At 43.7% G+C, this 15,378-nt stretch overlaps 1 protein-coding gene across 2 annotated transcripts in view; it reads right to left on the reverse strand.

Moving 5' to 3' along the window:
- FAM234A (family with sequence similarity 234 member A) overlaps positions 1-11,280 on the reverse strand; it is a 59,458-nt gene extending 48,178 nt beyond the window's left edge. Inside the window, exon 1 of one of the 2 annotated variants that reach the window (XM_037910499.2) lies at positions 11,130-11,280. Coding sequence is in view for 1 of the 2 variants with exons in the window: in XM_043523700.1 (XP_043379635.1) it covers positions 10,383-10,389 (7 nt within the window). In the remaining variant the exon portion in view is untranslated. Of the gene's footprint in view, positions 1-10,382 lie in introns of both variants that reach the window. The other variant, XM_043523700.1, reaches the window with a different exon arrangement.
- Between the last annotated feature and the right edge of the window lie 4,098 nt (positions 11,281-15,378).

Raw genomic sequence — 15,378 nt, forward strand, 5'->3', positions numbered from 1 at the left:
CCTCCTTTCCTCTTCTTTTTGCAGATCCAGACTAACACGGCTGTTACTCTGAAACCTGACAACGTGCACCGAGTCTCTCAGTCATTAATTTACAGAAATGAGGTCTGCGGCTATGTTAAATAAAATGGACTTATTTCACCCATTCTTGTCTTCAGAAATATGATCTTCCATTTCTATGAGATAATTCGCTCACTCCCTCCCTCGAGAGCTTTCCCCAGAAATAACCTACTTCCTCTGGAATGAAAGTTTCTGTTTCCCTCTCTCCTACACTTTTATGCTGGAGACCCAGATAAAAGAAATCTCAGATATTTTATAGAACATTCAACGTGCTGCCACAGGGCCCTATCTTGTGAGATGCTGAGTGTTCTCAATTTCCATTGACAATTCAAAACCTCTCAGGATATAATCCTTATTCCTGTGGATTGTCTGTTCACATTAAAGACAACCACAGTGGACAAACCCCATTAGCTGCCTGTTTCATCGGGAAGCGTACATCTGTTCTAGCACACGTAACTGCCCTTCCTGGAGGAGGTCAGCAGCCTTGTGCAGCATGCAGTTGTGTTCCTTTCACAAAAAAAGTTTTCGTTTTTAAAAAGAATTAGTAAGAAGTTGTGATTTCGCCTCCCCCCAACACTGGGCATTTCTTAACATGTTAAAGGATTTTTCTCCCTGTTAGGACCAAGTCTGCAATTGTGAAGTTGTAAAAATTAAATTGAGTTTGGTTATCCATTTGAGGAAAAGGGAGCTCAAAGCCCCTACCCCCCAATAAAATAGCCAAATAGAAACAGAGTGGCTTAATGAAAATGATTTTAAATGAAAAATAATTTATTTTAAACTAATATTTTGTATTTTATTTAAATTATAATAAGTTTCTCTTTTTAAAAATAAACCTGCTTAAAATGAAATCTGAGTTTAATAAAAAATATGTTAAGGACTAAACTTACTCTCTCCTAAAACATTTAAATAAAAAATAAATATGCTGAATCCATGAGCATCTACCATGAACTCTAAGAGTTATAGGCTGCTTGTCTATATAAAGAAAGAATCGGGGGAAAAACGTCCAACTTTTGAGGTCAAACTTTATAAATAAGGCACAATAGGTCAGCTTAAGGGCCAGTGTAGCCATGCCCTATAACTCATTTTCAAGAGATTTAGGCAAGAAAGAATTTAAGCTCCAGTAAGAAGCGACGGAAGCTCCCTAAAAGTGGGGGGGCCCCCGGGCCACCCCTTCCCCTTGAGCCCCTCCCCCTGCACCACCCCTTCCCCTGGAACCTCCTGCTTACCCTTACAGCTACTAAAAAGTGATGGGGCCATGCCCCCTGGCCCCAGTCACTTTCACATGGGCATATTTAAAATTTTTCCCAGGCTGACTTGAAATAATCCATTTAATTCACTGATTACAATTAATCCCTCTGTTCCTTTAATAACTCATTTAGTTGTAAATGTTAAACACATTTTGATAAAAAGTTTGTGTACGCAAAACATTTAAGATGGTTTTGTTTAATAAAAATAAATTGTATACGTTGCTGTGTTTCATTAAATTCCATTTACCATCCCTAATGCAGCTGGACAAAATTTACAAGCAAAAAGTTAATTAGCTAGTAAATAAGCAATCTGAAAAGGAGGACTAATGGCACCTTAGAGACTAACCAATTTATTTGAGCACAAGCTCTCGACAGCTCACGAAAGCTTATGCTCAAATAAATTGGTTAGTCTCTAAGGTGCCACAAGTCCTCCTTTTCTTTTTGCGAATACAGACTAACACGGTTGCTACTCTGAAACCTGTAAATAAGCAGTCTATCATTCACTATTTTCTACCATACTAAAAATGTGCAATTAATAAGAATCTGAAAATATTAAGCTATAATTGCTTAAATCAAAGTAAACAGCATACCTCCTAAGTAGCAAAAAGATTATCAAATCTAGCGTAAAGGCTCTATTTAGCTGTAAATCAACGTTTTAATGGTTATATTAACCAATGAGAATGCACCTTTCTCTAGGCAATCACTGAACTATAAATGGAAATGGTGATTACAATCAATTATTTAAATTGAGGCTTTCCACTTGGTGATTTAAATCAATGCACCCTGAATAGAATGTAACAAACCAGCCAGAAAAACAGGTTTTGAGTGCTAAACAACTGGGGATTTTTCCCAGCAAGATAGAAAGCATTTGAAGGCAGCGGCTTACAAGGAAAGTGCCTCTTCAGCATTGATATGTTACACGGTCGTCTAAAAAGAATTAATTCAATCCAAAGAAAGAAAAAGGGTTAGAACACTTACTTCTTACTGTAGAGTCACAATTTTTAAAGAAAATGCGATAAATTGACTAATTAATGCTGACAAGCTGGGCAGGTGTTTAATATCTTGAATTCTAACACTGTGAGCTGGTTGTATGAACAATGCAACTTTTTACTGAACGCTCCCCATCACCCACTCCAAACTCCCTTGGCAATACCGAATGGCTGAGGCCATGAGGCAGCAGAAAGCAGGGGACTACAGGAACTGTTCTGATTAGAAATCACAATCACAAGAGATATAGAATCATAGATTTTAAGGTCAGAAGGGACCATTATGATCGTCTAGTCTGACGTCCTGCACAACGCAGACCACAGAATCTCACCCACCAACTTGTTCTGTAACAAACCCCTAACTTATGTCTCAGCTATTGAAGTCCTCAAATCATGGTTTAAAGACTTCAACATGCAGAGAATCCTCCAGCAAGTGACCCGTGTCCCCCGCTGCAGAGGAAGGCAAAAAACCCCGAGGGCCTCTGCCAATCTGCCCTGGAGGAAAATTCCTTCCCGACCCCAAATATGGCGATCAGCTAAACCCTGAGCATGTGGGCAAGACTCACCAGCCAGACACCCAGGAAAGAATTCTCTGTAGTAACTCAGATCCCACCCCATCTAACATCCCATCACTGGGCATATCTACCGCTAATAGTCGAAGATCAATTAATTGCCAAAATTAAGCTATCCCATCATACCATCTCCTCCAAAAACTTATCAAGCTTAGTCTTGAAGCTAGATATGTCTTCTGCCCACACTGCATCCCTTGGAAGGCTGTTCCAGAACTTCACTCTTCTGATGGTTAGAAACCTTTATCTAATTTCAAGTCTAAACTTCCTGATGGCCAATTTATATCCATTTGTTCTTGTGTCCACATTGGTATTGAGCTTAAATAATTCTTCTCCCTCTGTGGTATTTATCCCTCTGATATATTTATAGATAGCAATCATATCTCCTCTCAGCCTTCTTTTAGTTAGGCTAAACAAGCCAAACTCTTTGAGTCTCCTTTCATAAGACAGGTTTTCCATTCCTCGGATCATCCTAGTAGCCCTTCTCTGTACCTGTTCCAGTTTGAACTCATCTTTCTTAAACATGGGAGACCAGAACTGCACACAGTATTCCAGATGAGGTCTCACCAGTGCTTTGTATAACAGTACTAACACCTCCTTATCTCTACTGGAAATACCTCACCTGATGCATCCCAAGACCGCATTAGCTTTTTTCATGGCCATATCACATTGGCGGCTCATAGTCATCCTGTGATCAACCAATATTCTGAGGTCCATCTCCTCCTCTGTTACTTCCAAGTGATGCGTTCCCAGTTTATAACAGAAATTCTTGTTATTAATCCCTAAATGCATGACCTTGCACTTTTCACTATTAAATTTCATCCTATTACTATTACTCCAGTTTACGAGGTCATCCAGATCTTCCTGTATGATATCCCGGTCCTTCTCTGTATTGGCAATACCTCCCAGCTTTGTGTCATCCACAGACTTTATTAGCACACTCCCACTTTTTGTGCCAAGGTCAGTAATAAAAAGATTAAATAAGATGGGTCCCAAAACCAATCCTTGAGGAACTCCACTAGTAACCTCCTTCCAGCCTAACAGTTCACCACTCAGTGTGACCCGCTGTAGTCTCCTCTTTAACCAGTTCCTTATCCACCTTTCAATTTTCATATTGATCCCCATCTTTTCCAATTTAGCTAATAATTCTCCATGTGGAACTGTATCAATTGCCTTACTGAAATCGAGATAAATTAGATCCATTGTTTTCCCTTTGTCTAAAAAATCTGTTACCTTCTGAAAGAAGGAGATCAGGTAGGTTTGACACAATCTACCTTTTGTAAAGCCATGTTGTATTTTGTCCCAATTACCATTGAGCTCAATGTCCTTAACTACTTTCTCCTTCAAAATTTTTTCCAAGACCTTGCATACTACAGATGTCAAACTAACGGGCCTGTAGTTACCCGGATCGCTTTTTTTACCTTTCTTAAAAATAGGAACTATGTTAGCAATTCTCCAGTCATATGGTACAACCCCTGAGTTTACAGATTGATTAAAAATTCCTGCTAATGGGCTTGCCAGTTCCTTTAATATTCTTGGATGAAGATTATCCGGGCCCTCCGATTTAGTCCCATTAAACTGTTCGAGTTCAGCTTCTACCTCGGATGTGGTAATATCTATCTCCATATCCTCATTCCCATTTGTTGTCCTACCATTATCCCTAAGCTCCTCATTAAAGACCGAGGCAAAGTATTTGTTTAGTTATTGGGCCATGCCTAGATTACTCTTAAGCTCCACTCCATCCTCAGTGTTTAGCGGTCCCACTTCTTCTTTCTTTGTTTTCTTCTTATTTATATGGCTATAGAACCTTTTACTATTGCTTTTCATTCCCTTTGCAAGGTCCAACTCTACATGGCTTTTGGCCTCTCTCACTTTATCTCTAAATGTTCTGACCTCCGTAAGGTAGTTTTCCTTGCTAATCCCTCCCATCTTCCACTCCTTGTAGGCTTTCTGCTTTTTCTTAATCACCTCTCTGAGATGCCTGCTCATCCAGCTTGGTCTACAACTCCTGCCTATGAATTTTTTCCCCTTTCTTGGGATGCAGCCTTCTGACAGTTTCTGCAACTTTGACTTGAATATTATGGAACCTCTCTCACAGAGGAGTAGTGACAATTTGGGAAAAGGAGAAAAACTTCATCTTTAACGTATGGAAGTTCAGCCCACGGAGATGAAAGTTCCCGGCACTGCAACGTTCCACCTTGCTCTGAACAGCCTTGTCAAGACGGACTTTAATTAAAAACAAAGGCAGCTGCATCCTATCTGATTCATACCAGCTAAACACAGCCCTCAGTTCCCTGGTCAGTTGTCTAGTGTGGCCATCGGCCAGGCACAACATCGCCAATGTACCATCGCATCCTTTCCCTAGAACAGTGGTTCTCAAACTTTTTTTTTTTGCTGACCACTTGAAAATTGCTGAGGGTCTTGGCGGACCACTTAATGATCTTTCCAAATGTTGTTTGCACCGTTAGCTAACTATTGTAAAGCGCTTTGGATAAAAGCGCTATATAAAAAACCTTAATAATTAACTTTTTTTGTTCTACAAATAAAGCACACAACTCATATTTTAATATCAGTAGTCTTACCTTTCTAATGTGATGGATGTGCCCTCTCTCACCGCCACAGCAGCCCCCAAGCTGGGGCTGGGAAGGGAGGGTGTCTCTCCCTCTCTCCCGCGCCACGGCAGCCCCCGAGCTGGGGCTGGGAAGGAGTGGGGGTCTCTCCCCCGCCACAGCAGCCACAGAGCTGAGGCTGGGAAGGAGTGGGGGTCTCTCCCCAGCAGCCGCAGTCCTGGAGCTGGGGAAAGTTGCCTCTCTCTCTCTCATCACCGCAACCCAGCATGTCCAAAATTCCTCCCACCCCCTCTTCTCACCCCACTGCCCTCTCCCACCTACTGCCTATTCCCCCACCTCACCTTAAATGTGCATCATCTCCAGGGTTCAGGCACCTAATTAGAGGAGCCACGCCTGTGCGACTCCACTAATTAGGTGGGTGGCCCTTCATTCTCTTGTGTGCGGCCGCCCACGTTCGCACCTTAGAGGGAACTATCCGCAGACCACCTGAATGGAGCTCGCGGACCACAGTTTGAGAACCTCTGCCCTAGAATCAAATCTACTCCCTTCTCCAGGTGTGCAGTGGGCACATTACACAAGTAACATTGTTACAAGGTGTGTTTCCTTGTAAGCAGACAAATCCTTCCAATCTCATTATTCAAGCCATTTTTTAAAATGTAGGAACAAAAGTCATCGTTTTGGCCTTCTGTGCCGAAGATCTTAAGTGCACAAGGTTAAAAAACAAGCTGCCACAATTTGTATTAAACATTAGCTGCACTGGCTTGATGGAATTAAATGAACTATTCTTGGCTCCAAAGTCAATATAACAGAGCTTCCAGAGCGTGCAGCTAAGAACAATTTATGTAAATCATTGCTTCATATGAGGGGAAAAACAAGCTGCTAACACACATCACTGCACTAATGGCACCTTTCCACAAGCACTGAAAAGCCCAGGCCTGGCTGTCATTATGCAGTCATTTAAACCAACGGACAAAAGGGGACTCACTGGCCCTGTGGATTACTGCCACAGCCTTTTTGCCAATGTTAGGATTCCGCTAGCAAGCTCTCTCTAGCCAATAATGCACATTTGAGTGAATACAAAAATATATATATATATAAAATTACAAAATTCAACACAATACTCAAGAGATCTGGAACAGCAGGGAACATTGCAGGTCACCACTGCAGTACAAAAGCAAAGCTATAGTATAAACAGGTCCTGAATTTCTATAGTGCCCTAAAAAAACTACACTCGATGTTACGGTTGCAAGCGATGCACTCAAAAGCCAACAAATGACAATGTGGAGGTTGCCTGTGCCACCTTTATTCTATCTCCATGTGCATGCATGTCAATCTACACTAGTTACATCAACATGTACTACTTTTCCATAGAACCCCTGCATCAAACTGTGCACAGACAGTAATGCAGAGGTGAAGAAGGTGCTTACACACCACAATCTCTATTTACCAAAATTAAAGCAACTTTCCTCTGTGGAAATTAAATATTTGTAATGTTTTAAAAATCAATTCAAAAAACCATAAAAGTGTTATTCTTATCCTCACTATTTAACGAGGGCACTCCACCTTGTTGGGAATGGGCAACAAGGGATGGATCATTTGATGATTACCTGTTCTGTTCATTCCCTTTGGGGCACCTGGCATTGGACACTATCAGAAGACAGGATACTGGGCTAGATGGACCTTTGGTCTGACCCAGTATGGCCGTTCTTATGAGGTAGGGTGGCTCTTCTTTCCTTGCATTCCCATAAATGGAAAAACTAAGTCTAAAATGTTTGTCTGAAATCATGTTTTTCAACAGTGAAATGTAGCAGGTTTGGTTACTTCAGTATGTGCCTCAGAGCACATAGCAAACTAATGTAAGAATTTCATTGCCTCTCACTGAACTGGAGTTACTTTTGGCAGGGAACTCAAGTGTTCAACTTGTACATCACACAACAGTTTAATGTGAGAGGAGTATTGCATACATTTGAAACTACCTGGGCAATGTTGAGGAGACTGAATTACATTAATCAAGTTGAAATTTGGCAAGGAGCTTTGGGCTAACACCTTCACTCATGTGAAAAGTTTTAGACCTCAGTTTTGGATGTCATACAGAAAGATACCTCCAGTGGTAGCGTACTCTGTCAGCCCCTGCAGAGGAACTGGTAGAGTACCTGGAGATAAAAAGAATGAATAAGTGCAGCTTGAAGTTCTGTTAGCTGTATAGAATACCGCTTTCCATTTATCAAGCCAAAAGAAAAAACTCAGTTAGTTTTGTATGGTTAGAGGATATCTTTGAAAGTAATTCTTGTGAGTTGAACTATATTAAAAATAAGTGAGCAATGCCAACTGTTAGAAATTCCTGAAATGAAAATAGTAATGTCTTGGGGCCTGATTCCACGGAACGTTCACCTGACATCTGGGTGGAGGCAGAGTGTGCTTGTGATGTACAAACACTGAACCCAGGTTTATTCACTTCTGATTTATTATAAGTTGACCGTAAACGTTAGAGATCAAAAAGGCATCCGTAAGTGCATATCCAAATTCATTGGGTCACCCCACAGAGTGTTATCTTAAGATTTTATAATGCTTTGCTTTAGGGAGTGTGTTTTGATGGGAGCATTAAGTTTACAGAAAATGTTAGCAGCAGTCTTGTAGGTTCCATGCCAGTTCAGTCTGAGATAAAGGGTCAACAGTTGATTTCTGAACAACAGGGGAAGAATAGAAGAACCTGGGGTGTATAGTTACTTCTAATGAAACTTTGCAGCTTTCACATTTTTCTAGTAAGTGCTCAAAAGTCAGAAAATGCCAAAGTTAAGGTTACATATACAACTTTAACTTTACACACACAACTGTAACCTCTGTCCCTTGCGTATACATTGTGTAGTTCATAATGGCACAGTGATACTTTTTCCCGCGAGATCACTGCATCTTTCTGCATACATGTTGGATGGTGTTCAACAACTGAGGGTAGGGGTCATGATAAGCTCTCTATTATTCTGGGCGAATCCTTTTACAGGTACAGCAGTATAAATCCAGAGTAACTCCATTCTATTTCTCTCTTGATCTTAGTACTTATGTGGCCCCCATTATCATAGAGTGTATCACAATATTTTAGTGTGTTTATCCTCAGAACACATCTGTGATGTTGGGAAATACTTACTATTTATTTGTATTACCATAGTAACTAGGAATCAGAACCCCACTGTGCTAGGTGCTGTATAAACAGAATAAAAAGACCTTTCCTGCTCCCAAGGGGTTTATACTTAAATTGTAAGACAAGAGACAACAGCTATAGACAGATGGGGGAGCACAAGAAAACAATGAGACAATACCATTCAGAATGATAGACAGTGGTCTCAGCATATCAGCAGCCTAACCATTATCAAGTTTATTGAAGACATCATGGCAAAGAAGAGTGTCGAGGAGGGATTTGAAGGTGGATACTGTGGGAGCTTTGTGGATGTTTACAGGGGCATAAGCATGGACCTGAGGCACAGAGAGGCTCAGTGACTCACCTAAGGTCACAGATAATCTCTGACTGAGTAAGGTATTGAATTGGGATCTGCCAAGTCCCAGGTTAGTGCCCTAAGCCCTGGGACCTTAATTTATGTCAATGGATACATCTACACGACAAGCAGAAACCTATAGCAGCAGGTCTCAGAGCCCAGATCTATAGACTAGGGCTCACGCTACAGCATTAAAAATAGCTGTGTAAACATTCGAGCTTGGGCTACAGCTTAGACTCTGAAGTCTAGGGAGGGGGGCAGGCTTCAGAGCCTAAGCTCCAGCCTGAGCGCAAACATCTATACAGCTAGTCTGTACGCCCGGCCCCTGAGGCTCAGTGCTTTGTGGATTTCTGTCTGCCGTGTAGGCATACCCAGCGTGACTGAGATGTAAATATGGGCTTCAGTATGCAAGTTGTAAGGTGCACAGAGAACATAAGAATGGCCATACTGAGTCAGACCAAAGGCCCATCTAGTCCAGTATCCTGTCTTCCAGTGGCAGGTGCTTCAGAAGGAATGAACAGAACAGGTAATCATCAAATGATCCATTGCCCATTCCTTGTCAAACAGAAACTAGGGCCACCATCCCTGCCAACTTGGCTAATAGCTGTTGATGGACCTATCTTTCATGAACTTATTTAGTTTTTTTTTTTAACCTTGTTATAGACTTGGCCTTCACAACATCTTTTGGAAAAAAGAGTTCCAGAGGCTGACTGTGTTGTGTGAAGAAATACTTCCTTTTGTTTGTTTTTGTTTTGTCTCCTTAACTCAAGTTATGAATAATCTGTTCCTGGCCATGATCTGCAATTTGTAGCCAGATGAGCAATATGGCTGGGGAGGATGGGAAGAGGGCTTGTCTATACACAAACTGGCAATGAAATTAGCTAGAGTGTTTTTAATTAGACTCTTTTGTTATTTATGGAAAGTCTGTAACCAGACACTCTTATTGCAAATTAAACGGGTTTATTTCAATTTAGTTTAGACAATTTAAACTGAACTAAAATAAACCATTCTTAATCTGAGCATCAGTGCCCAGAGCTGCAGGGAGACAGATAGGAGCAATTAAAGACGATTCATGTATTTTAGCCAGGCAAGCAATCACATGTTCAGGCATGAAGCGCATATAGACAACCCGAGCATTACAGGGTGCACTACAAACTGCTGAAGCCTGGTGATGGGTGTCTGTGGCCACTTTCCAGAGGGCCCCAAAGAACCAGCTATCCACTGCAGTCCCGCCACTCCCCAGCATACGGGGCACTGTGGGTGCTGCCCCTCCCCACCAAGCCCCATACTGGTAAATTTCATGCCCTCAGGGGCCCTGGTGGCTGGGAAGGACCCTGCACAGGAGGGTCACCAAAAGGGGCCAAGCCCCATACAGGGGAGTCATGGGACCCCCCCCCCAAAAAAAGTTGTAGAGAATGGTGGAATAGCACTGTCCACTCCCCTACACACACAAAGTCATAATTACCAGTCATTACAGGTACAAGCTGTAAGGGGTGCGGCACTGCTCCTCATACATACAGGAACTCTCCAGTACAAGCTGTAGGGGGTGCAGCTAGCCCTACACTATCCCCACACACAGGGATCCCCCCCCCCCCAGTACAAACTAGCCCTGCACCCCCCCGGCACAGGGACCCCGCAGTACAGGCTGTGGGGCTAGTCCTGCACAAACACACACACTCCCCCACACAGGGACCCCCCCAGTACAGCCTGTGCAGGGGTGGCACTAGTCCTGCACCCCACCAAATACAGGGAACCCCCTCAATACAGCCCGTGAAGGGGTAGGGGAAGTCCGGCACCCCACCACACACACAGGGACCCCCCAGTACAGCCTGTGGGGGGGGGTGGGGCTAGCGCTAGCCCTACAACCACCCCCCTGTACACAGGGACGGCCCCAGTACAGACTATATGGGGGTGTGGCTAATCCTGCAAACCCCCGGACTCCCCAGTAGAGGCTGTGGGGGTGGGGCTTGCCCTGCAACACCACTCGCCCCGTGCACAGGGACCCCCTCCAATACAGCCTATAGGGGTGGGGCTAGTCCTACACCTCCCAGTACAGGCTGTGGGGCTAGCGCTAGCCCTGCAACCCCGCACACAGGGACCCCCCACTACAGCCTGTGGGGGTGGGGCTAGCTCTGACCCCCTCACGCAGGCAGGGCCCTGCCGCAGGGTGGGGGTCCCATATCCCCCCCCCCGCACACGCGCGCGCACTCACCCTTCGCTGCTTGCCAGCCGGCCCCCCATCAGCTCAGGCTCCTCTCTTGGCTCCGCCCCGGGGCGTGTCTCCGCCGGAAGCGGTGGGGCTCCGCAAGCATCACATCTAACACCGCCCCGCTATGGGCATGACGCCATTTCCGCTTCTGGTCCTCTCAGGTTCTCTGTCCCCGGAGTTGGGCGTCTGAGATGTGCGCCTGCGCGAGACCGGGGTGCCCAGGCGCTCGGCACCCGGCTGCAGGCCCGCGTGCGAGCGTAGGGCCCTCTAGGGGCGGGCTCGGACCAGGGCAGCACCCCGAGGTCCGCCGGAAGCGGCCGCTCTTCCAGCCCTGGCGCCTGGGGCAGCTGGTGCCGGGGAGGTCCGCAGGCTAAGCGCACTCTGGTTAAACATAGCCCGAATTTCATCAGCTGCAGTAGGGTTGCCAAGCCTCCAGGATTGGCCTGGAGTCTCCAGGAATTAAAATGATGTCATGTGATGAAATCTCCGGGAGTACCTGCAGCCAAAACTGGCAACGCTCATCTGCAAGCTCCTTGGGCCCTGGTGATGCCTGAACAGGAGCCTGATTAGCGTGGGCAGCTCCGGTGCCGGAGCCAGAGGGGAACAGCTGGGGCAGGCACCACAAAGCAGCAGCAACAGGGGTCGGCCCCAGCTGCAGTGGAAGTCGAACTGTGTTTTCCCCATCTGTGACCATTCTGCCACTTGGTCTAAGAAACCTCTGCCCAGGGCTGCAGAACTCTGGGCCCCAGATTACTAGGAGTCTAGGAAGCAGGAATAATTTTGTGAGTGTCTCCGCAGGGCAGAGAACATGCAGCACGGTGCTGCGAGAGAACTGGCCAGGAGCATAGCACTGACTGCACACCACCCTCTTCCTGCTACTGGGTTGTGATTATTTTAAGGGCAGCAAGTCAAACTAGAACCCGTTCAAACCAATATTTTTACTTGAAGCAGAACTAAAGCTTATGGTTAAAATATTTTTTTTAAGCTCACTAGTTTAAAAAACGACTGATCTTATTTGCATTATAAAACAAGAAAGAGATTGAGGAGTGATTACCTCTAAGAATAACTACTTTTACATAAAGAAAAGGAGTATTTGTGGCACCTTAGACATTAACCAATTTATTTGAGCATAAGTTTTCGTGAGCTACAGCTCACTTCATCGGATGCATCCGATGAAGTGAGCTGTAGCTCACGAAAGCTTATGCTCAAATAAATTGGTTAGTCTCTAAGGTGCCACAAGTACTCCTTTTTGCGAATACAGACTAACGCGGCTGTTACTCTGAAACCTGATTTTACATATTCAAAGTTGTTGCTGTATATAGAATCACTCCAAGGCACACATGTAGTATTACAGTAATGGAGCAAACATGGTGAAAACAGTGAAGTTAATGAGGACCAGGAAATTGAAGAATAAGCATAACAAACTCAAAATAAAGGGGAGGGCGGGAGACAGAATTTACTCTTCAGGGAAGCTGCTCAAGAATATATGGACCAAGATTGAATTGATTTGATTCATGTGGCTGAAGAAGCTAGACTTAGGAGGCAATAGATGTAACACTGCAGAGAGTACACTGTTCTGCCCACACACTTACAACTTGCCGTTGAAGAAATGTGCAATCTCTGCCATAACTTGTAAAGCTTGATATCTAAAAACTAGAGAAACAAAACAATATTGGTAATCATTAGATAGGGATAGATAAGACAGAAAACATATTGCCTCTATATAAATCCATGGTTCACTCACATCTTGAATACTGCATGCAGATGTGGTCGCCCCATCTCAAAAAAAACATACTGGAATTGGAAAAGGTTCCCCCTTTCTGAACAAAAATGATTCAGGGTATGGAACAGCTTCCCTATGAGGAGAGATTTAAAAGACTGGGACTTTTCAGCTTGGAAAAGAGACTAAGGGGGGATATGATAGAGGTCTATAAAATCATGACTGGTGTAGAGAAAGTAAATAAGGAAGCATTTATTCCTTCTCATAACACAAGAACTAGAAGTCACCAAATGAAATTAATAGGCAGCAGGTTTAAAACAAGCAAAAGAAAGTATTTCTTCACACAACGCACAGTTAACCTGTGGAACTCTTTGCCAGAGGATGTTGTGAAGGCCAAGATAAACAGGGTTCAAAAAAGAACAAGATAAATTCATAGAGGATAGACTTATCAATGGCTATTAGCAAGGATGGGCAGGAATGGTGTCCCTAGCCTCTGTTTGCCAGAAGTTGGGAACAGGCAACAGGGGATGGATCACTTAATGATTATCTGCTCTGTTCATTCCTTCTGGGGCACCTAGCATTGGCCACTATTGGAAGACAGGATACTGAGGTAGATGGACCTTTGGTCTGACCCACAATCCAATATGAATTGAACATGGTTGATTTTTATGATACGGAGTTAAAATGCAAACTGGAAACATCACGTCTCTTCTCTTTTTACTGTCTTCAATGAAAAAACAAGAACAAACTGTTTTGAAAATTGTATTTTCTCTCATGTATGTATCTTGATCCTTGATATCAACTCCTACTGTCAGAGGAGGACAAAACCAAGGCAACATTTAATTTACCCAAAATGTGGACAAAAATGGAAATGTTTCATTCGTTCATTTCTCTTGCTCATGGAGCACAGAGTGCCTACTTCACATCACCTTCTCCAGACAGCCTGGTCTCCTGCCAACATTGCAATAATGATGTCATAGAATCAATGTCGGACACATTTGAAATTGAAATATCAAATGATGATTTGGAACTTCTTAAAGCTCATGAAAATCTCCAAAAAGGAAGAGCTATCTGGACGAAGGAAAGTGCAAAAAAGGATTGGGACAGTTCTTGGTTCATTTACAGCTGAGCTATTTCTCAATAAGAAAAAACATATTAAACTACTGGGGACATCATAAAAATAGCATGTCCGAGCTGTATCAATTGGCACAAATTGTACTGGCAGTTCCAGCAACACGAGTGAGTGCTGAAAGAACGTTTTAAGCTTCAATGTATCCTTTTACTGCAGAGATCCAATATAAGAGAGCAAACATTTGCAGTGTTGGTGGAGTCATGTTGGTGTTAGGATATGAGACACACACATAATATCATTTATTGGACCAACTTCTGTTAAAGAGAGAAGCTTTCGAGCGTCACTCTATCAACATCCTTCTTGAATTGTGGGCATCACAACTGGACACAGTTCACTAGGGGCTTGTCTAGCCGAACACTTAGTTTACGGCAAGCTGGGTTGTAAATCTAGTCTGCTCTGCACTAACTATCTGCACAGACTCTGCAACTCCGCCCTAGAAGTCCTGTTGTCACTATAATATATACTGCTTTGAATGGGAGTAAAGAAGAGCACACTAGGGAACTCTTGAGTGCACAGCTGCCAGGTCCACAGGGACAGTTAATGTACAGCTGGCTAGTGCAAGTTAGTTTGCAGCAAGCTGGCGTGCATATCTAAGTGCATAGACAGAGCTTAAGTTAAAATGCCCTATCTGAGAAGGGGGCAGTGGCATGCACAAGATGAAATAAGTCTCTAAGTTCTAGTCCCAGGCTAGATAGTACCTGAAAGCTTAAAGGCAGGCCAGATTAGTCACAGCTGAAGATCAATTCCTCAACCACCTATCATGGGGGGAGCTGGTAGTGACCTGGATATTTAGGTTGGTATCTTATGTATTAACCCCCTCAGCAGTAGTCGTCACCTGCGCGGAGCTGAGAGGATAAGAGAAGGAAAGTGGAAGTGCAGCTAATCACACTGGCCAGGAGAACAGTATGCAAGTCATAGCATTGACACTCACCTCAGCGTTTCTAGCAGAATCCTTGCTCAGTGTATTTGAAAGCTGCAGTATTGCACAGATTTGCTAGTTTCAACCACAGTGTCATACCATATACACATGCCAAGCTAGTTAGTAAGGAAAAGTATCAGCATTACTTCATTTGCTTAGTAAAACATTTGAAGTGCCAACAGTTCCCTCCTTTTATTTATAGGTAAAGTATGGTATACTTGGTGAATACACTGGCACTGAAACTTCAACAGAATACTGACCAGCATGTGCTGCAGAAAGGCACAGTAACAGCTCTTTTGGATGGGGTGACAGCAACAGGTAGGTACAGAGACAGGAGCCAGCTCTGGACAATGCAATAAAGAATTGCCCTGAATTGCAATTCAGAGTCTCTACCCATTGAGCACTCACTCCAGGAGGTGGCAGTAGCTCAGCATTTGGAAATGCACTGTAAAGGAAGCTGCACCCATTCCTATGCAACAGC

Source organism: Chelonia mydas, chromosome 10 (assembly GCF_015237465.2).
Source record: "Chelonia mydas isolate rCheMyd1 chromosome 10, rCheMyd1.pri.v2, whole genome shotgun sequence".
In the NCBI taxonomy this organism is placed as follows: domain Eukaryota; kingdom Metazoa; phylum Chordata; order Testudines; family Cheloniidae; genus Chelonia; species Chelonia mydas.